Raw genomic sequence first — 21,023 nt, forward strand, 5'->3', positions numbered from 1 at the left:
AACCTAACTGTATGTAAACTTCCGACTTCAACTGTATATACACATACACACAGTACCAGTCAGAAGTTTGGACACACCTACTCATTCTAGGGTTTTTCTTTATTTTTACTATTTTCTACATTGTAGAATCATAGTGAAGACATCAAAACTATGAATCAACACATATTGAATCATGTAATAACCAAAAGTGTTAAAAAATCAAAATATATTTGAGATTCTTTAAAGTAGCCTCCCTTTGACTTGATGACAGCTTTGCACACTCTTGGCATTCTCTCAACCAGCTTCACCTGAAATGCTTTTCCAACAGTCTTGAAGGAGTTCCCACATGCTGTGCTCTTGTTTGCTGCTTTTCCTACACTCTGGGGTCCAACTCATCCCAAACCATCTCAATTGGGTTGAGGTCGGGTGATTGTGGAGGCCAGGCCATCTGATGCAGCACTCATCACTCTCCTTGGTCAAATAACCCTCACACAGCCTGGATGTGTGTTGGGTCATTGTCCTGTTGAAAAACAAATTATAGTCCCACTAAGCGCAAACCAGATGGGATGGCGTATCACTGCAGAATGCTGTGGTAGCCATGCTGGTTAAGTGTCCCTTGAATTCTAAATAAATCACAGTGTCACCAGCAAAGCACCTTCACACCACACCCCCTCCATGCTCCACGGTGGGAACCACACATATGGAGATCATTCGTTCACCTACTCTGCGTCTCAGAAAGCCACGAAGGTTGGAACCAAAACTCTCAAACTTGTACTCTTCAGACCAAAGGGCAGATTTCCATCAGTCTCATCTCCATTGCTCTTGTTTATTGGCCCAAGCAAGTCTCTTCTTATGGGGGTCCTTTTAGTAGTGGTTTCTTTGCAGCAATTCAACCATGAAGGCCTGATTCACGTGGTCTCCTCTGAACAGTTGATGTTGAGATGTGTCTGTTACTTGAACTTTGAAGCATTTATTTGGGCTGGTAACTCTAATGAACTTATCCTCTGCAGCAGAGGTAACTCTTGGTCGTTCCTGTGGCGTTTCATATGAGAGCCAGTTTTATCATAGCGCTTGATGGTTTTTGTGACTGCACTTAAAGAAACTTTAAAAGTTCTTGAAATTTTCCAGATTGACTGATCTTCATGTCTTAAAAGTAACGGACTGTCGTTTCTTTTTGCTTCTTTGAGCTGTTCTTGCCATAATATGGACTTAGCCCTATTTGGTAAAATATCATCTTCTTTATACCACCCCTACCTTGTCACAACACAACTGATTGGCTCAAACGCATTAAGAAGCAAAGAAATTCCACAAATGTAACTATTAACAAGGCACACCAGTTAATTGAAATGCATTCCAGGTGACTACCTCATGAAGCTGGTTGAGAGAATGCCAAAAGTGTGCAAAGCTGTCATCAAGGCAAAGGGTGGCTTCTTTGAAGAATCTCAAATATTCTGATACTGGTACTTCTAGTTCTGGAAGTATAATATCCTACCATGACATGACCAAACATTTTCCTCAGACTGCAAATAGACCAGACTTTGCTATAAATAGATGGTAGCATGAACCAGTAACGTGGTCTAGAGTCAGGTGCCTAATGACAACCAGGAGAGCCAAGGTTAGCATTCTAGAAGATTTGAGAATATTGCAGTGTTTTACGTTGATGTATCACCGTGTATTTATTGTCCAACAGGACCACGACCTCACTCTGACCCTCACGGCCGCCATTACTCTCCGTACCACAAACACCCAGTGGCTGCTAGACCTGGTAGGGATTGTATTTTTTGTCAATGAGGGTTGATGTGGTATTATTCCCTAATCGAGCCCTTATCCTATATCTCCTCTAATCATTCTTCCCTTTGTTCCTCCACAGACACCATGGCCCCACGTACATCCTCACCAAGCAATCTGGGCAGCTCGGTAAGTTTGTCAATTTGAGACAATGTGCATCTCTCCCCCCCGTTCCTCCATCATGTGGGTGTGTTTGCACTAAACAGACCGCTCCACTAGAGTCACAGGCTGAGGCCCAGGCCTCCACAGAGAACCCAGAGGCACTGAGTATTATGTTCGAGGCAGCGGTGGCAGGGATGCGGATGTGTGTGTGAGCATGCTTACCCCAGCTGTGGATCAGTGGCTGGAGTGGCAGTCAGCTGGGTAGTGGCGTCACAGGGTTGTCAGACTTAACATTGCTGGCTGGATTCTGACATGCGTGGTTGCTTGTTTTAAGGCGCTTACTGACGGCTGCGGTAAACTGAACATTTCTGCCTACCGTGTGTAGATGCCAGCGGTCCCGGTTGTTGTCAGCTCGGCGGTTGTGATTAAAACGTTGGTTGGTTGGTTGGTTGGCGAGAAGAACTCTGCTCATTGGTCAACCATGCATATTTTGAAGCCTTGAGCGTAGAGCCAGCGCCGCCGCTCACTGGAGTGAGTACCACGAATGGCGCCACTTGCGAAACTGCTTGCGTTTTGCCGCCCTACTCCCATTGAAGTCTGAAGACCTTTGCCGCTTCCCGTGGCCCGTCTGTAAGCTCCTTTTATATTTTCCCTATATTACAACACCCTCCCTCTGACCCCCATTGAATGAATTGGTGACACTGTTCTACAAAGCCATAACTTCAGCACAACTACATGATGGATATCTCAAATGTGTTATCATTTAAAGCTGTGTGTGTTTGAGGTTAATGCTTTGTGGAAACGGTCCTGATTCTGAATCAGTGTGTGGAACTTGGTCGTGTGATTCTTGTGGGACTGTGTAACTTGACTTATTATTGTGGGATATTGTTGTCTTTCTCACCAGTGCATAATTGTTTGTTTTGTTCTAACCTAACGAAACTGTTTGAATCAGATGAAAGGGTCTCTCATTGTTGGTGCCAGCAGCAGGGCTACAAGCACAATGGACCTATTGCTATTCTTTGTTTTAATATTTTTTTGTGTTCCTCCAGAACTCTCGACCTCAGGGTCCTGGCTCCCTGCTGGTCTCTCCCATCAGCTCCCCCCTCGACTCAAGCCTCAGACCAGTCATCAGCCATCCCTCCGGACTCTGCCACCGTCCTCTTCCCGGACCCCACCACATCCCTCCTCCCCCACCCTTCATGCCTCCCGTGTACCGACCAGACAACGGACACTCAGGCATGATGCCTCCTGGACCCCCACCGCCTAACGGACACCTGCCTAGTCCCACGATACCACCCGGACATCGGCCTCCACCTCCTGGTGCTTACGGTCCCTCTTCCCCACACAACCGGTACCTTCCTCCACCTTCTCACTATGGACCGGTGCCTCCTCCATTCGGTAGGTGGTGAATTCTGTCCGCCAGCTTTTATCTCAAGTTGAGTCTTTGCTATTAGTATTTCAGTTGTGGTTAGCAATGCTATTGTTATGTTGGTACTACAGTGTTATATTTGTATGTTCATTTTTCCTTCTACCCTCCTATGGCCCGACCCATAGGACCCCCACATACCTACGTGCACTATGGACCACTTGATCACTCCATCCCACTCCGACACCTGCCCCCTGGGGTGGCCCCATTCCCTCATGTCGGCCCCAAAGACTTCCCTGTGCAGCCACAGGTCCCACATGGCCATGACTCTTCAGTGGGCCCCCAGCCCGGCGCTGGCCCCCAGGGCCAGGGGCAAGACTACAGCTCCCAGCAGGCAACAGCTGCCCCCCAGGACTCAGTCAGCTCTGCCATGGCAGAGCCTTAGACACCTACCAACCGTTAACGACCTGGCTACATTTAATCAACCACGATTCATCTCTTTATTTTTTCCTTTTTGTTTTTAATAGGCTGAAAATAAATATCATATGATATACTTGCAAACAACAGAAGTATCTAAAAAGTTAGTGTTCCTATTAAAGCATCAGAAAATCAATGTCTTATGTTTCGTGTCTGAAATGTAATAATGACTTGAAGAGGAGTAGAACTGAGGCTTGTTACTCTGCAAGTCCTATTGTGCAATAACATTTCTATTGAATGACTGAGGATTTTACGTTTTTGAAAGGGTATTATGTTGATTTTGTATTAATTTCACAATGTTATCATGGTTTCCTGTGGAAATTATTCAAAATAAATGGACCCCAAGCTTTTGGTTTGCTTGATCGATCATTTCAGAAGTACCATATTATCTTAACTCTTCCCCAAACTCTCTTCAGAATGAACTGAAAAGGAAAGTTGTGTAAGTTGAAAGTCAAAGATGTATTTGCTGTTCTTAGGATATTTTATTAATAAAACTGGTAAAAGGTACTGCAGTTGTCTATTGTTCATATGAAGCATATGACAACTTTTGTGATCCATTTTAGTTTGAAAGGAAATGTCTGACAGTGCATTTTGTTTTGTATGGGTAGCTGTATTACATGTGAAAAGCCAGTAATCACCCACTAACTGAACACCTGTCATATGACCTTCACATTTGTTTCTTTTTTTGTTCTTATGTTACATCAGGGATGCATCACATGTATCTATTTATTTTCAATAAAAAGAAAATAACAAAAAAATGTTGCACTTGACTAAAGACTATTTGCATTAAATGTATATCATTGCATGCTTTGGTTAGAAATGTTTTACTCTCTGTAGGTCCCAGAACGTTTCTTTGTAGCCACCGACAATATTTAGCGCTACCAAAACACTTGAGTGATTATTGGCATATCTGTAATGTTATGATGTACACTGTTATCGAGGCTGTCAAATGACTGTGTAGTGGGGCTCTGCTCTGCCTGTCACCAACATACTGTACACTGAAAGTGGTTCTGAGTGAATGACACAGGGAAAAGTAAGGGCATACAAGGGATTGATGAGTCTTATGCTATAGTCCAGGATTTCCCAAACTCAGTCCTTTTGCCCTAGCACTACAGTTGATTCTATTAATCAACTCATCAAGTTTAGATTATTTGAATCAGCTGTGTTGTGCGAGGGCAAAAACCAAAATGTGCACCGGGGGGGGGCACGACCGAGTTTGCGAAACCCTGCTCTAGTAACAGTAACAGTGCAGGTAGACTGAACAGGGTTTGTCATCACGTTTTCCACATTGTTCCAGGTCTGAATTGACATTGTACATTTCTACAGTATGTGACACCATAAATGGAGTTACTGAAGGTTAATCATGATGACTAAGTGGATTTTCTGTCGACACCCAACACTTGAATTTGCTCTCTTTGTACATGCTAACAATAACTGCTACAGTAATACCCATCTGTTTATTCCTGATTTAAGTGGGTAATTCTGGTAATTACTATGGGCACTCCTGCAAAGCCTTCACTAGTCTTACGCGGCAGTGGCTATGTTAGTGAGAATCAAATATGTGATTCATTATGACTAACTGATCTACGAATAATGAGTCGTTTATTTTATGATGCAAGGTCATTTGTATATCAGTCAGCAGTCACCTGCAATGTCAAACAAGCCCAGTGAACATTTGACATGTTAGGTTTCGCTCCTTTATTAAGTGTAAAGAAGGACCACTATTCAAACAGCATTTTGTTTATTAAAAATGAAAGCAGTGTAAATTGTCACTGATTAGTGTCTCTTAATGCCGTGAGCAAAACATCTGGGAACTCAGAAATCGCCGACTTCAGTGTGTTCAAGACAACTGGGACCTCTGAAAAAAACAAGCTCCGACTGGGAGAAATCTTTTGAGTCATCCAACTCGGAATTCCACGTCGGGAACTCTGGCACCTTTCTAGAGCTCTGACTTTCCAACCCGATGATCACTGACGTCATGATTTGACCAAATTTTTTTCAGAGTTCCCGGTTCTCTTGAAAGCACCATAAGTGTATTCAGTTAGTGCCATTACAAAAAAAAAATATAAAAAGGAGACAATGTTTTAATAGTGGTTAGCCAGTGTGGCCTTGATGGGAACAGCATTCAAAACAAAGGTAAAAGTCAACTTCAGTTACATGCAGCATCCTTTTCAACTCCCTTTATAACAGGATGACATCATAGCATCTCAGAATCCTTTTTGAATGCTAAAAGAATGCATCCTTCCTCCCATCCTTGAAGTAATCACGCATCTAATGTGATAGATTAAAGCAAATATCCCAATATATTACTTTTACCTATTAAATAACGCCAGATCAGGGATAAGGATGTAAGTAAATGAACAGGGCAGTTATATATTTTCACTGTGGCAGTGACAGCACCAGGATATGACATCATCAATAGATCGCTTGAGCACCTATGACCATGTTGATCCTCTTTCATCCCCAAAGGGAAAGGCAGAGGAAGACTAAAGACGAGGCTGGTTGTTTGACATACAGTACCAATTGCTAACTCAACTCTTCTTTTCCATTGAGCGTCATGCAGAGAGGAGAAAAAAAGTGATCGCTAATTGGCACCAGAGGGGTCAAATACTGCATTTTGTAGCTTTAAGTTTATGGTTTAGGCAGCTTGTTGGCCGTTAGCCAAATTATCTTTTCTCAACAAGTTCAAATCACGTGAATGCATCCAACTGGTATTTACGACTTCACAACTTGTAAATTCCCAGCTCCCACTTGGTTACGAAGCAGCATTATACAGTAGTGTGTTGTCACCGCTGTAGTTAATATGTGTCATCCAGGGCCGTCCTATCACAGAGTTGAGGTTGTGGCATTTGGGCCTGCTGGGTTTAGTATTGTTGATGTGAGTGGAGGCGGATAGGGAGTCGGTACACCAAACTTTGCTGGATGTCTGATGACTACAGTGGAATTCTGTGGCGCTTCTGCTTTCTTGATGTGCTCTACTCTGTGACCTCGGTTATTAATCTTTGTGCAACGTTTGGTGGAGGTGGAGATAGAGTGGCTTCTTGGTCAGGAGCTGGAGCGTCTTCCTCTTGAAGTCAGTAGGCTTCTTGTACCTGACATCCGATAGCATAAATAAGTGATTAATTCAAACGGTATATTCAAAGGGCAGACTGAACCAGAACCCCCCCCCCCCCCAGAAAAATAGCTAAAATCTGAGATTCTCAAAATAAATAGTTATCAAATGTCATTTATTTTCATCTTAAAATTAATCTGGAAAGTTAATCTGGAAAACACAAAATGTGTCACAACTCGATCAGAATGGGACCAGGTTTGATCTCATCCATTTCCATGAAGGCAAAACATTTTGTACTGGTAAACCCCTTCTTGGGTTTATAGTGCTTGAACTCAAAGAAAATAGCTGTCCCTGGAACATGAACAAGGATTCAGGATTAACGATTGTCTGCCCAATCCCTCTGCAAGGATTTGAACATAAACTGACACTGTATTAGCTTAATATTACATGATACTGGCTAAATAGAGGCCCCACTACTAATTCAGTAGAAATAGAACGTTTGACTACCTTTTGGTAGTCTCTCGATATGTCTCTGGATCTCAATGTCTACGCTGAAGTGAATGTATGTGTCCTCCTTTCGGGTTGCCACAGGTGTGTCTTGCACTGGGTTCAAATCAATGCCACTCAAATCTGTTGGGAAACAAAATGTTCAGATTCACTTGGGCTGTTCTGCAGGAATAAATTATATTTATAAAAATGTACTGTCAAGTGTCAACTCAACAGAGATAATTATTTTAACATTTTTCTAGATTATCACTGTTTCAGACCTTACCATTTCAGATGTGAAGGTAAGCAACTCATCTCAGCAATGTAAACAATGTAGCCTACATTTAGTACCTTTCACACTAACTGTCATGTAGGGATCAATGCATTGCCCAGCATCTTTCAGCCCAATCTTGTCAATCTTTATTGTGAGCAGCGACATCCTGGGCTCTGAGGGTAACCGTGGCAACAATGTACCTGTTGGAGACATGAAAGCTGTAACTTTCTAAAGATACAATAATTGCAGAAAACATTCCCACGTTCCCAGAACTAATGCAGCTGAAATCAAGATAATGGTACCGTCCCAAATGGAACCCTACTCCCTATATTATTATACCTTGATTTCAACAAGGAACACAGACTGAGACCAAGGTCTCTTTTACAGCTGGGCCCTGCGTATACATGTTTACACATACAGTTTATGTACAATGATTAAGAAACTACACAAAACGATCACACAAAAAAATACAGCAGCAGATTGTTACATTTACACATAGGTTATTCCCCTAACAGCACAAGAACTTGCATTACCCGAAGCAGTTACAAGCAAAACAAAAATAAAAATCCTACAATACATGTTTAAAATGGGCAAGGGGGACAAGTTCACTACTATACTGCACTACTTTTGACCAGGGCCCATATTGCACTGCATAGGGAATCGGGTGTCATTTGGGACGTAACCAGTGTCTATACTTACAGATCCTTGTTCAAGTCATTACTGTCAGCAGTATTTTACTTATACAATAATAGGCAGCAGAAGAAGTTGTAGACTGACTAACAGATAAGGCTAAGATGACATACACGTTTTGGTGAATGCTTATAAAAAAAATACATTGTAAAGTAGATTCAACAACTAAAGCTATCTAGTAGTAGTAGGATAGGGTTTTTGATAATAACACACTGTCCATTAGTAGGAAATCATATTCATGCTACGACAAAACTATAAAAAGACATAGACCCATTCAGACCCATGCTAGCCCCTTACTTCTCAACCAAACCATACCTTGCAAAACTGTGAATGGAGCAGGCAGTGAGGACAGAGCGACGAAGCCATGCAGAGAGACAGGGAACAGAGGAGACAGCAATCACAAAGGCACTCAAAACAGGGCCACAAAGCAAAAAAAGATAACAATGGCAAAATGACACAGTCAACAGATTCAGAATAAAGACCAATGATTATGAATGCTCTATATACACCATAGATTACAAATAAAACACAGTATTTGTTGAGTACTTTGCAAGTACTTTGTGAGTACTTACCTGGTACTCTGTTGGGAAAGGACTCTGGGGAGCCTGCTCCTGTAGCAGCATCCTCCTCTTCTTCCACCTCCAAGTTCTCCTCCTCCCCTGGGGCAAGGATTCTCCTGAATGTAAGATTTCATTCATTAGATTACTTGTTGAATATTTACAGGCTCAGCATGATGTTAGGAGATTAGATCATTCAGATGGGGAAGCCATTGTTGAATTTTTAGTAATACCGTTTGCTTTACTCCATAATTTGCTCTGATTTGTTCTGATTATTGTGTACTTAAACAAAAAACTCTGTATTTACATTGGGTACGACAATAAGTGGCCTGCATTGTGATGGTTCATCGATCTTCATTTACCTCAAGGGCACTGGCTGCACATCAAAAGGAAAATCTTTGTTATACGTCAAAATACTCTTGATAACTGTTGAGAGAAAAGCACAATTAACACATTACATTGCCAAAACATTCAACTACTGATGAATAAAGCATTCAGATGTTGACGAAATCATATTCTTCCTAGTATACATACTGATTTCACGTTTCTTCAGATCTTCCAACTTGAACTCCTCCTGAGATTGAGTGCACTAAAGGAGCAAAAGAAGATGAAAAATGTTGAAATGTTCAAGAATTTGCTGAAGACATGAATAGATTTTGGAGCCAATTGTCACAGCCTTGGAACATCTGACAACTCTGACAAAATCTTCATGTGATTCACTGATAAGGTTGTGTTACAGAATTAAATGCATATTATAGAAGGTTAAGAATTAGAAATCATAAAAAAACAGAATGAGTGTAACATCATACTTTAGTCATAACACAGACACTGGATTTTTATCAATATGATAATTGGCTGGCGAGCCGGAACATGTTCACATACACACTTAATTAGATGAATACTCAAGACAAAGGAGATGAATGTGGACTACAGGAAAAGGAGGACCGAACACACCCCCATTCTCATCGACGGGGCTGTAGTGGTGCAGGTTGAGAGCTTCAAGCTCCTTGGTGTCCACATCACCAACAAACTAACATGGTCCAAGCACACCAAGATATTCGCGACAAAACCTATTCCCCTTCAGGAGACTGAAAAGATTCGGCATGGTTCCTCAGATCCTGAAAAGTTTTGACAGCTGCATTATCGAGAGCATCCTGACTGGTTGCATCACTGCCTTACAGCTCGGCCTCCGACCGCAAGGCACTACAGAGGGTAGTGCGTAAGTTGCCACAAAGTTGCGTAAGGCCAAGCTTCCCTCCAGTTTTTAATGAAAGCTGCTTGTTCAACAGGCTGACGGGTGGGTCATTCTGGGGTACCTTTCTCTTCTTTCTTATAGAGCCGTCCAGACGTACAAACTTGAAAGCCTCCTCCCCAGAGACCAACCAGACAGACACAGAGAGGGAGATATTTACAGACACAGAGGAAGAGCGAGAGAGAGGTAGGGAGAAAAAAAAGTTGAGAGATGTCCATATACAATATTATAAATCTTTATGTGTATGTTACCTGAGTGGGACGTGCAGAAGGGCATGAGACGAAGGAATGTGGAGTATTGGGGAAAGTAGTGGAATGTGTTAATTGTGCGGGTGCCCATGGAGCTGGGGATCAGAATTGTCCCATGCAGGAGAGGTAGGTTGAGGTTTCCAGGGTAGTGCAGACATTGTGATATGCTGAGGCAGTGAAGAAAGGAGAGGAAGATGGGTTAAGGGGAGGAGTGGTGAAAGTAGTAGAGACATACCAGTACAGAGGGATAGGCCAAAAGTGATATAAGTTTCAGTAAGATTGGATTTTTAGCATTTATAGCAATAGTTATCAATTGTACTACAGGGATGGATCAGGAGTCCAGTTCCTTGTGGTCTTATGAAAGACAGTCTCACGGGGTGTCTCTAATGAAACAACAGACATTGCTACTGGTAAATAAGAGCATCGTATGTATAGATGAAAACAACAAATCGGGCATTAACATACACTACATGACCAAAGGTATGTGTACACCTGCACCTGAAGCTTCCGACGAACAGTTCTTGTGCTGAAGTTGCTTTCAGAGGCCGTTTGGAACTCGGTAGTGAGTGTTGCAACTGAGGATGATTTCTACGAGCTATACGCTTCAGCACTCGGCAGTTGTCTGTGAGCTTGTGGGCTACCACTTCACAGCTGAGACGTTTTTGCTCCAATATGTTTCCACTTCACAATAACAGCACTTACAGTTGGCAGCTCTAGCAGGGCAGAAACTTGACTAACTGACTTGTTGGAAAGGTGGCATCCTATGGTGGTGCCACGTTGAAAGTCACTGAGCTCTTCAGTAAGGCCATTCTACTGCCAATGGTTGTCTATGGAGATTGCATGGCTGTGTACTCGATTTTATACACTTGTCATCAACAGGTGTGGCTGAAATAGCCGAATCTACTAATTTGAAGGGGTGTCAACATACTTTTGTGTATATATAGTGTATGTAGTACTTGTCAGTAAACAGCAGATTGAACTAGCTAACTAGCTGGTTTAGCTTACTCAAGGGTTCACATATTCTTCTACACACTCCATTTTATAAATGACCTTTAAATAAAGGAGGCTCCAGGGGAAGGTTTGGGTTCTTGATTCGTTTTCTGTTGATTGATTCATCGTCATCTGAAGACTCATTTTCGCCCTGTTCTTCTCCAGGCGCCCTCAGTTCTGACTACAGATCATCCATGACTCACAGTTCTTCATATTTAAGTAATATTTGCATTCAATTTGGGGTTCAACATATGTTCCAAGGTCAAATAAATGCCTCCAATGCAATACACTGTATATGAAATACATATTGGTTTATAGGGAAAAAACTATTCTAGGTGGCAAAGTAAAAGTGGTGTTGGGATTACTCACTAGGGTCTGTAGAATCTATATATGGTGTTATTTTATGGGGGACTGAGGTCTATGGCAACACTTTCTACTCCACCCAGTCCATAGCCCCCAGTACAATACACTATAGAGTACCACAATATGAGTCATACCCATAAAATAAATTGTTCCAATCGTTTTTCCCTTACTGGATTATAGAAACACTTAAAATAAGGTCTGTGTTTCGTGTAGGCTTACTTTTGAGTGACGTTTTGATAACCGTGTAAATCTCTCTAGGTCCAGGACAAGCTGACTTATCAATATATTTGCTTGTATTTACCCCTAAATATTAACTGCTAATTAGCTGCTAATGTGGCTATCATAAAGAACTAAAAATGCCATGAATGATCTGGATGAGACTGCCGAATCAAGACAAAGGTAAGAATCTCTTGATTAACTATATCTAATGTTAGGAAAATGTAGTAATGAATACATTTCTTTAAATTGACAATTCTGTGAACTGTTTTGTGCAAGTTTTAAATTGACACAATATACCTGTTTGTAAAGGTCAACTAGAGATGACGTGCAGGAGCTTGCAGGGATTTGTAGTCTTGCGTGTCTACTTTGATGCTAATTAGCATTTTAGAATCTGAGAGTAAATAGACCCGAATAGATTTTTGAAAGTCACCTTGTCCAAGAGTGATTTAAATGGTTATCAAAACGTCATGCCAGGGTAAGCCTATACAAAACACAGCCCTTAAGTGTTTCTAAAATTCCTTAAGGGGAAAAATGAATGGTGGAAAAACGATTAGAACCATTTCCCTGTTCGGGTATTATGACACCGCCACTTTGGGGCTCTATAGCTGGGATAGGCAACTCTGTTCCTGGAGCGCAGCAGGTACTACAGGATTTTGTTCCAACTAGGCACCACACCTGACCAACTGAGCTAATTGATCAGTTCAGTGATTGCCTAAATTCAACACACCCGCTGTTCCAGGTTGGTAAATCAAAAACATGAAGGGTCTGCGGCACTCCAGGCCCATGGTTGCCTAGCCCTGCACTATAGGCCTATAAATTACATATTGGCTTAAATAGAAACAACTATTCTAGATGCTGAAATAAAGTGGGGTTGGGATTACTCACTAGGGTCTTTATTTTAATTTGACTTTATAACAAGAGGGCTTTGTGTTCGAGCCTATTTAAGAAATAAGAGGTAGGCCTACCTGTTTCACAGACAATTATAGGCTATACTATCCATAGATCTAACCTATATAATAATGATTTAACAACAATATACAGGAATAAAATATAATAAATTAGGGAAGGGATTTGTTGCAGAGATCTGGTGTTGGTGGAAGAACTGGTAAAGGGTGGACCTAGTGCTAAAGTAGGAGTTGACTGTACTGATAGTGACGCTGTTGTCTGGGGTGATAAGCGTTAACTGTGGAGTTGACCGTACTGATAAATGCATAGATAAGAATAATTTGACACAACAGATGGTAAATTAAAATAAGGCTCTTGAACCACCAAATCTGAAGCATAAATTGTATGGGGGTGGCATGGATGTTGTGAACGATCAGAAAGTTAAGACTCAAATTGTCTGTGTGTAGGGGGGGACGGACAAAAATGCATTTTGGGATTGTCATCATACTTCAATGGCAATACATTCCATTATGCAGCATAATGAAAAATGTGATTTCCAATTTTGTGAGGAAGTTGACAAAATCTTGCAATGGCCAATTGGAAAACCAATTGTCACTAAACATGGTGTCAAAAATCTTAGGAATATGTGGGACAAGAATGGAGGTTTTGTTAATCAGCCTCAGCCTCAGTTTAGCCTCAGTTTAGTTAATCAGATTGAGGAATAGGTTGAGTTGACCAATCCGTTGGGCCGTCACCCATATGTAATGAAATAGGAGATGAGGATGACAGCACAAATTTAAGTCGGTGCAACAGTCAGACTAAACTAACTGATACAAAAACACCAAACACAGAGGGGGGAGGAGAAATGCAGTGAAAGGTAAATATGGTGAAGAATGTGTCACACAGCACAAGAAACCCCAAACACTTTTGTTTTTGTAAATCACCAAACTGTAAACAAGCACTGATTGTGTTGGCATATCTCCAGATAGTCAAAAGGATGTTGAATCTGCTACTTTTCTATGCAACTCAATCATGTTGAGTTCAAGTACAGCCATTGTAAAATGGATTTAGTTTTAAAGGGGACTGTGACACAGCTATACAATCTATTGCTAGTGACAACAAAGTGAAATTAAACAAAATGGTAAAATAGAGAATGTAAATGAGGCTCAGGCACAAAATCTTTGGTAGGCTCAGTGCCTCACTTCCCTAGAATAATGTTGGTAATGTAACGATGCGTAGAGTGATGGGTGTGGAGTCAGGTGCAGAGAGCAGAGGGTTTGGAAAAAAACACTTTATTCCTTACAATAACCGCGCACAAAGAGGGTGACGCCGAACACAGGCGTAAAACACTCCAAAATAATGTACTACACAGGCACATACGCTGTACAGCGGACAATCCAAAAAACAGAAACACTCCTATACCAAATACAGCAAAACAATCCCACACGAACACAGGCGGGCTAACTGAACTTAAATAACCCCAACCCAAAACCCCAAACAAGGAACAGGTGAAACCAATTAGACCCAACAAAGCAAAAAGGGAAAAAGGGATCGGTAGCAGCTAGTAGACCGGCGACGACGACCGCCGAGCGCCACCCGAACGGGAAGAGGAGCCACCTTCGGTGATATTCGTGACAGTACCCCCCCTCCCCCCGCCGACACCGGCCTCGAGGACGACCCGGAGGGCGAGGCGCTGGGCGATCCGAATGGAGGCGATGGAATTCCCTCAGCATAGATGGATCCAATATGTCCCCCACCGGGACCCAGCACCTCTCCTCCGGCCCGTACCCCTCCCAGTCCACGAGGTACTGCAGGCCCCTCACCCGGCATCTTGAGTCCAGAATGGCCCGTATTGTGTACGCCGGGGACCCCTCGATGTCCAGAGGGGGCGGAGGGACCTCCGGAACCTCACCGTCCTGCAGGGGACCAGCTACCACCGGCCTGAGGAGAGACACATGAAACGAGAGGTTAATACGATAATACGAAGGAAGTAGTAATCGATAACACACCTCGTTTATCCTCCTCAGGACTTTGAATGGCCCCACACACTGCGGACCCAGCTTTCGGCAGGGCAGGCGGAGGGGCAGGTTTCGGGTCGAGAGCCAGACCCTGTCCCCCGGTGCGAACACGGGGGCCTCACTGCGGTGACGGTCAGCGCTCCTCTTCTGCCGTCCACTCGCCTGTCTTAGTGATTCCTGGACGGCCCTCCAGGTCTCCTTAGAGCGCTGCACCCACTCCTCCACCGCTGGAGCCTCGGTCTAGCTCTGATGCCACGGTGCCAAGACCGGCTGGTAGCCCAACATGCAGTGAAACGGTGACATGTTGGTGGAGGAGTGGCGGAATGAGTTCTGGGCCATTTCAGCCCAGGGGACGTATCTCGCCCACTCCCCTGGCCGGTCCTGGCAAAACGACCGCAGAAACCTACCCACCTCCTGGTTCACTCTCTCCACCTGCCCATTACTCTCCGGGTGATACCCCGAGGTCAGGCTGACCGAGACCCCCAGACGTTCCATAAATGCCTTCCACACTCGGGATGTGAACTGGGGACCCCGATCAGAAACAATGTCCTCGGGCACCCCGTAGTGCCGGAAGACGTGGGTGAACAGAGTTTCCGCAGTCGGTAGGGCCGTAGGGAGACCGGGCAACGGGATAAGACGGCAGGACTTAGAGAACCGATCCACAACGACCAGGATCGCCGTGTTTTTTGTTGTAAGCGCTCCTGAGATCTAGTTTGGTGAAGAAGCGCGCCCCGTGCATTGACTCAATCGCTGTGGCTATGAGAGGTAGTGGGTAACTGTACTTCACAGTGATCTGGTTTAGGGCTCGATAGGCAATACACGGGCGCAGACCTCCCTCCTTCTTCTTCACAAAAAATAAACTTGAGGAGGCGGGTCAAGTGGAGGACCGAATGTACCCCTGATGCAGATATTCGGAGACAAATGTTTCCATAGCCGCCGTCTCCGCCTGTGACAGAGGATACACGTGACTCCTGGGAAGTGCAGCGTCTACTAGGAGATTTATCGCACAATCCCTACGACGATGGGGTGGTAATTGAGTCGCCTTCTTTTTGGAGAAGGCAAGAGCCAAATCGGAATATTCGGGGGGAATGCGCACGGTGGAGACCTGGTCTGGAGTTTCCACTGTAGTAGCACCAATGGAAACCCCTAGACACCTCCCCGAGTACTCTCGTGACCACCCCGCGAGAGCCCTCCGTTGCCATGAAACAGTGGGGTCATGACAGGCTAACCAGGGTAGATCTAGTACCACGGGAAACGCAAGAGAGTCAATGAGGAAGAGACTGAGCGGAAACGGTGGCCTCCCTAATCAACCCTGACCATAATGGTCGACTAAGGCGTGAACTGGGAAGGGCATAGCCACTGGAACAATGGGGATCCCTAAACTATGGGCAAATTATCTGTCTATAAAATTCCCAGCCGCGCCTGAATCGACGAGCGCTTTATGCTGGGAATGCGGGGAAAACTCAGGAAAAGTAACATACAAAAACATGTGTGCAACAGAGGGCTCTGGGTGAGAATGGTGCCGGCTCACCTGATGTGACGCCAGAGTGCCCTGCCTGCTGCCTCGACCCCCAGAGGAACAAACCCGGCACTGACCAGATGGTCGCAGAGGTCTGGACGTCTTTGGGTAGCCAGCAGGTTATCCAGCCGAATGGACAGGTCCAACAGCTGGTCGAAGGTGAGGGTGGTGTCCCGCTGTTTAAAAAAAACAACTAAAAATGGCATATCAGTTTGGATACTGTAATATCCATATGTGTAAACATACTGAATTATAATTGGATGCATTTTTATTTTTAAATTTTATCCCCTTTTCTCCCCAATTTTCGTGGTATCCAATCGCTAGTAATTACTATCTTGTCTCATCGCTACAACTCCCGTACGGGCTCGGGAGAGACGAAGGTCGAAAGTCATGCGTCCTCCGAAGCACAACCCAACCAAGCCGCACTGCTTCTTAACACAGCGCGCCTCCAACCCGGAAGCCAGCCGCACCAATGTGTCGGAGGAAACACCGTGCACCCGCCCCCCTCGGCCCGCCACAGGAGTCGCTGGAGCGCGATGAGACAAGGATATCCCTACCGGCCAAACCCTCCCTAGCCCGGACGACGCTAAGCCAATTGTGCGTCGCCCCACGGACCTCCCGGTCGCGGCCGGCTGCGACAGAGCCTGGGCGCGAACCCAGACTCTCAGTGCTCTAGACCACTGCGCCACCCGGGAGGCCCTTAATTGGATGCATTTTAACGCCATATTATACCCAAATGGTTAGGTCATGGTCAGTTTGATGCTGGTTGGCGATACGTGAACATGCCAGTTATAGCTAGCTAATAAAGAGCTACGTTAAGAAATATCCTGTAGTACTGCATTTTATTATTTTGTACAAAGTGTGCAAAACAAGACAGATACTAGGCTGCAACTGGGACAACATTTCGTTTTTGCAGGGGGGTGTTGTAAGGGGCTTAATACAGTTGTATTCCAGCCACTAGAGGGTACTCTGGTGAAGCCCATGGGAAATAAAGAAATATAGTTTAATTGAATTGGGAAGAGTAAGAATGAAAAACTAAAGAAAGACTGTAAACGGCTGTTACCTGTGCTAACATGATAAAAAGTGAAGTAAACCATACTTTTTGCGTTGTAGTTTATATGATAAGCTCATTGGAAGGGTAACATACACAGGAGGTACATAAATGGGCATAAACACGTGACACAGAAAATAAAATATTGACATTTAGGAATTCAAAATGCATCTAAATATATTTCTTTCTGTCTATGGAATATATAAAAAAATGTAGTTAAAAAAAAAATATATGTATAAAATATACTTGTCTGTACAGTAAGTAAATGTAGGAAATCCAAAATGCACAAAAATATGTTTTTGTAATGTCTAAAATAAAATATATGTGTATAATATATACTTGTCTGTAAAGCAATGCAGAAGCAATAAGCATTGGAAAGGATGATAGAACACATCAAATTAATGTGAACATGAGGACACAAAGGAGAGATTTAATTAAAAGATCATCTTTTAATACTTTTTTATGCTGAAGATTTTTAATGCTGAAAAAATCTATGTATGGCAAATCCACTCTGGGCAAATGGCCTGTTGGACAAAAATAAAAAATAGTTAACATGCTTGCTATTTCAGCCACTTGCTATGTTAAAGAAAAATCTCAGTTAATGATGAATGGATACAATTTGGAAGGATTTTCCAGAGTCATACCTCAGTAGGGTAGAGTGTCAGGTGGCACAACCATTGGTGCCATGAGGTCAACGTGTGAAGGACGGAGCAAGCCAGAGAGCTGTCTAGGAAGCAGTCTAGGCCCATGGCTTGGAGGCTTTGAGTTGGTCTCATCATTGTAATTCATTGTAGGGTATCTGCTGCCCCATAGACCTGCTGGTAGTGGGAAAGCTGTTAGCAGGAGACCACCAGGGACATCTATGATCGGCTGACACAGTCTTGGTTAAACCACATGAATTCTAAAGCAATATTCACCTGCTTTCATAGAGTAAGGATTCACTCCTTTGGGGACACTGCCAGTGTTCCCCTGATATCCATATGTCCCCATCGGTGGAGGTGGTGGTACACACTTGTTCTTTAAAACACATCAACACATTTTCCAAATTGTTAGTAATATTATCACAGTTGAAATACAATGGTTGTTCACTGTTTTTAATTTCATTGAATTTAAGTGTGTACCTCAGCCTTGGGCTCAGTTTTGTTAACCCCTCTGTGCAGAGTTGGATCCCAGACAATCTGAGGAAGAAGATATTAGCAATGTGAAGCAAGCCACAATAGTTTTGTTTTAATCCACTCAATTGTCTCTACATAGAATATAGTGTTAAGAACCAGTTCCTTACAGATCTGTCTTTGTCCTCAGGTAGATGAACCTCCTTCTTATTAGCTCTTCCACTCCCAAAAACCCAGCTGAGCCAGCCTCCACTGTTATTGTGAACAGCAGGGGTCTCGGGCTCAGCCACCGGCCGGCTGCCAGTCTGGCACTGAGGGTTGGCCTCGGAGTGTTCCGGCTTGGTGATGGACATCATTGCAGGATGCTCAACATATCTAAGTCGGACATCTGTAATAAGTGGGAGAAGTCAGGCCACTCTGCTCATGTCACCATACAGAACAACTACTAGCTGACAGGTAGAAACGTCTGGCTCTGATACTCTGTTACAACCCAATCTTAACCTACACGCAGTCACAGGGATTACTGGGAGGTTACTCCAGGACTCTGCGATCGCATTGTTTTGGTTGCAAAATCAACAATTCAGCTCATATTATGAGAGGGCTTACAAATTTGACCAATCACCAAACTATTTCTGCATAAAATAGTCACATCATCACAATATTATCGCATAGAACTGACCCATTACCACAGTACAAAAAGAGGGCTCGCAATTTCAACCAATCACCGCACATTTACTGCATAATATGGTTCAATCAAGCCACACGTCAACACAGTTTTTTCCCTTGTCAGCGCATTTTTGCAACTAATTGGACAAAACAATTGCATATTGCTATGCAAAATGTCATAATTGTTGCTGCAAAATCTAGCATATTTATCCTCAAATATCAAAAAAATCCATGCGAAATCCTGGAGAGATTCACTGGAGTATGAAAATGTATACACTCACTACTGTAAGTCGCTCTGGATAAGAGCGTCTGCTAAATGACTAAAATGTCAAAGTAAAATGGAGCTAAACCTGTTTTATGTAGAAAATGCATGAAAGTATTACAGATATACACTCACATGAGGCATACATTTAAATTATAACAGCTAATTCTCACACTATCACAATGGTAATTTCTTTACTAATTAGGTAAGTTTAAGTGACCTCTTCTCTTGGAATAGAAATCCACAGGTGGAGTACACGCTCCACCATCCCATTTCCACAGTGGTGCCACCATGGGGATGATGGGAGGTGGTTGTGGATGATTGTGTCCATTCTTCACAGGGACACTGGTTGTGAGGAAGATCTCCTCTCTCTCTGCAGGGACACTAGCCTTTGGGACAATCCACTCCCTGTGCGCAGGGACGCTGGCCTTCAGGAGGATCAACTCCCTCTGTGCAGGGATGAGGCCTGATGCTCGGAGGATCTCCTCCCTCTGCGCAGTGATGCTAGGTGCTGAGAGAATCCCCTCCCTCTGTACAGGGACACTGGCTGTTTGGAGGATCCCCTCCCTCTCAGCAGAGACACTTGCCTTTGAGAGAACCCCCTCCCTCTGTACAGGGACACTGGCTGTTTGGAGGATCCCCTCCCTGTCAGCAGAGACACTTGCCTTTAGGACAATCCCCTCCCTGTGCGCAGGGACGCTGGCCATTGGGACGATTCCCTTCCTCTGCGCAGTGACACTGGCCATCAGGAGGATCAACTCCTTTTGTGCAGGGATGAGGCCTGATGCTCTGAGGATCTTCTTCTTCTGCGCAGTGATAGAAGATTCTGGAAGAATCCCTTCCCTCTGTGACGGGATGAGGCCTGATGCTCGGAACATCTCCTCCCTCTGCGCAATGATGCTAGGTGCTGAGAGAACCCCCTCCCTCTGTGCAGGGACACTGGCTGTTTGGAGGATCCCCTCCCTCTGTGCAGGGACACTGGCTGTTTGGAGGATCCCCTCCCTCTGTGCAGGGATGAGGCCTGATGCTCGGAGGATCTCCTCCCTCTGTGCAGTGATGCTAGCTGCTGAGAGAATCCCCTCCCTCTGTACAGGGACACTGGCTGTTTGGAGGATCCCCTCCCTCTGTGCAGGGATGAGGCCTGATGCTCGGAGGATCTCCTCCCTCTGTGCAGTGATGCTAGCTGCTGAGAGAATCCCCTCCCTCTGTACAGGGACACTGGCTGTTTGGAGGATCCCCTCCCTCTGTGCAGGGACACTGACTGTTTGGAGGATACCCTCCCTCTGTGACGGGATGAGACCTGATGCTCGGAGGATCTCCTCCCTCTGCACAGTGATGCTAGCTGCTGGGAGAACCCCCTCCCTCTGTGCAGGTACACTGGCTGTTTGGAGGATCCCATTCCTCTCAGCAGAGACACTTGCCTTTGGGACAATCCCCTCCCTGTGCGCAGGGACGCTGGCCATTGGGACGATTCCCTTCCTCTGCGCAGTGACACTGGCCATCAGGAGGATCAACTCCTTTTGTGCAAGGATGAGGCCTGATGCTCTGAGGATCTTCTTCTTCTGCGCAGTGATGCTAGGTGCTGAGAGAATCCCCTCCCTCTGTACAGGGACACTGGCTGTTTGGAGGATCCCCTTCCTCTGTGCAGGGATGAGGCATGATGCTCG

At 44.3% G+C, this 21,023-nt stretch overlaps 3 protein-coding genes across 3 annotated transcripts; 1 reads left to right on the forward strand and 2 right to left on the reverse strand.

Annotated features, from left to right (window-relative positions):
• The first annotated feature begins 1,399 nt into the window (after positions 1–1,399).
• LOC139567174 (uncharacterized) lies at positions 1,400–4,474 on the forward strand. The gene is made up of 4 exons (XM_071388676.1): positions 1,400–1,744; positions 1,850–1,896; positions 2,919–3,267; positions 3,424–4,474. Exons 2-4 carry the CDS (start codon positions 1,855–1,857, stop codon positions 3,678–3,680), a joined length of 648 nt encoding a protein of 215 aa, XP_071244777.1. The 5' UTR covers positions 1,400–1,744; positions 1,850–1,854; the 3' UTR covers positions 3,681–4,474.
• Positions 4,475–5,436: 962 nt separating this feature from the next.
• LOC139567176 (axin interactor, dorsalization-associated protein-like) lies at positions 5,437–14,558 on the reverse strand. The gene is made up of 8 exons (XM_071388678.1): positions 14,370–14,558; positions 9,306–9,360; positions 9,134–9,197; positions 8,787–8,890; positions 7,602–7,724; positions 7,272–7,394; positions 6,998–7,115; positions 5,437–6,804 (listed from the first exon to the last, which is right to left on the reverse strand). Exons 1-8 carry the CDS (start codon positions 14,556–14,558, stop codon positions 6,708–6,710), a joined length of 873 nt encoding a protein of 290 aa, XP_071244779.1. The 3' UTR covers positions 5,437–6,707.
• Positions 14,008–21,020, reverse strand: LOC139567171 (uncharacterized). The gene is made up of 7 exons (XM_071388672.1): positions 19,577–21,020; positions 18,599–18,816; positions 18,438–18,494; positions 18,234–18,333; positions 17,961–18,134; positions 16,278–17,840; positions 14,008–14,669 (listed from the first exon to the last, which is right to left on the reverse strand). The coding sequence occupies exons 1-5, from the start codon at positions 20,856–20,858 to the stop codon at positions 17,962–17,964; spliced, it is 1,830 nt and encodes a 609-aa protein (XP_071244773.1). The 5' UTR covers positions 20,859–21,020; the 3' UTR covers positions 14,008–14,669; positions 16,278–17,840; position 17,961.
• Positions 21,021–21,023: the final 3 nt, after the last annotated feature.

This window comes from Salvelinus alpinus, unplaced genomic scaffold (assembly GCF_045679555.1).
Source record: "Salvelinus alpinus unplaced genomic scaffold, SLU_Salpinus.1 scaffold_61, whole genome shotgun sequence".
Classification (NCBI taxonomy): domain Eukaryota; kingdom Metazoa; phylum Chordata; class Actinopteri; order Salmoniformes; family Salmonidae; genus Salvelinus; species Salvelinus alpinus.

Coding starts and splice junctions, on each gene's coding strand:
- LOC139567176 (XM_071388678.1), bottom strand. CDS start 14,558: ATGCCGGGTGAGGGGCCTGCAGTACCTCGTGGACTGGGAGGGGTACGG. Junction 7,395..7,601: donor CATGACAGTTAGTGTGAAAG/GTACTAAATGTA, acceptor GTTTCCCAACAG/ATTTGAGTGGCATTGATTTG. Junction 7,116..7,271: donor TATCGAGAGACTACCAAAAG/GTAGTCAAACGT, acceptor TTCATGTTCCAG/GGACAGCTATTTTCTTTGAG.
- LOC139567171 (XM_071388672.1), bottom strand. CDS start 20,858: ATGGCCAGTGTCACTGCGCAGAGGAAGGGAATCGTCCCAATGGCCAGC. Junction 18,334..18,437: donor AAACTGAGCCCAAGGCTGAG/GTACACACTTAA, acceptor TGTGTTTTAAAG/AACAAGTGTGTACCACCACC. Junction 18,135..18,233: donor TCCTTACTCTATGAAAGCAG/GTGAATATTGCT, acceptor TCCCACTACCAG/CAGGTCTATGGGGCAGCAGA.
- LOC139567174 (XM_071388676.1), top strand. CDS start 1,855: ATGGCCCCACGTACATCCTCACCAAGCAATCTGGGCAGCTCG. Junction 1,897..2,918: donor CAAGCAATCTGGGCAGCTCG/GTAAGTTTGTCA, acceptor GTGTTCCTCCAG/AACTCTCGACCTCAGGGTCC. Junction 3,268..3,423: donor ACCGGTGCCTCCTCCATTCG/GTAGGTGGTGAA, acceptor CCCGACCCATAG/GACCCCCACATACCTACGTG.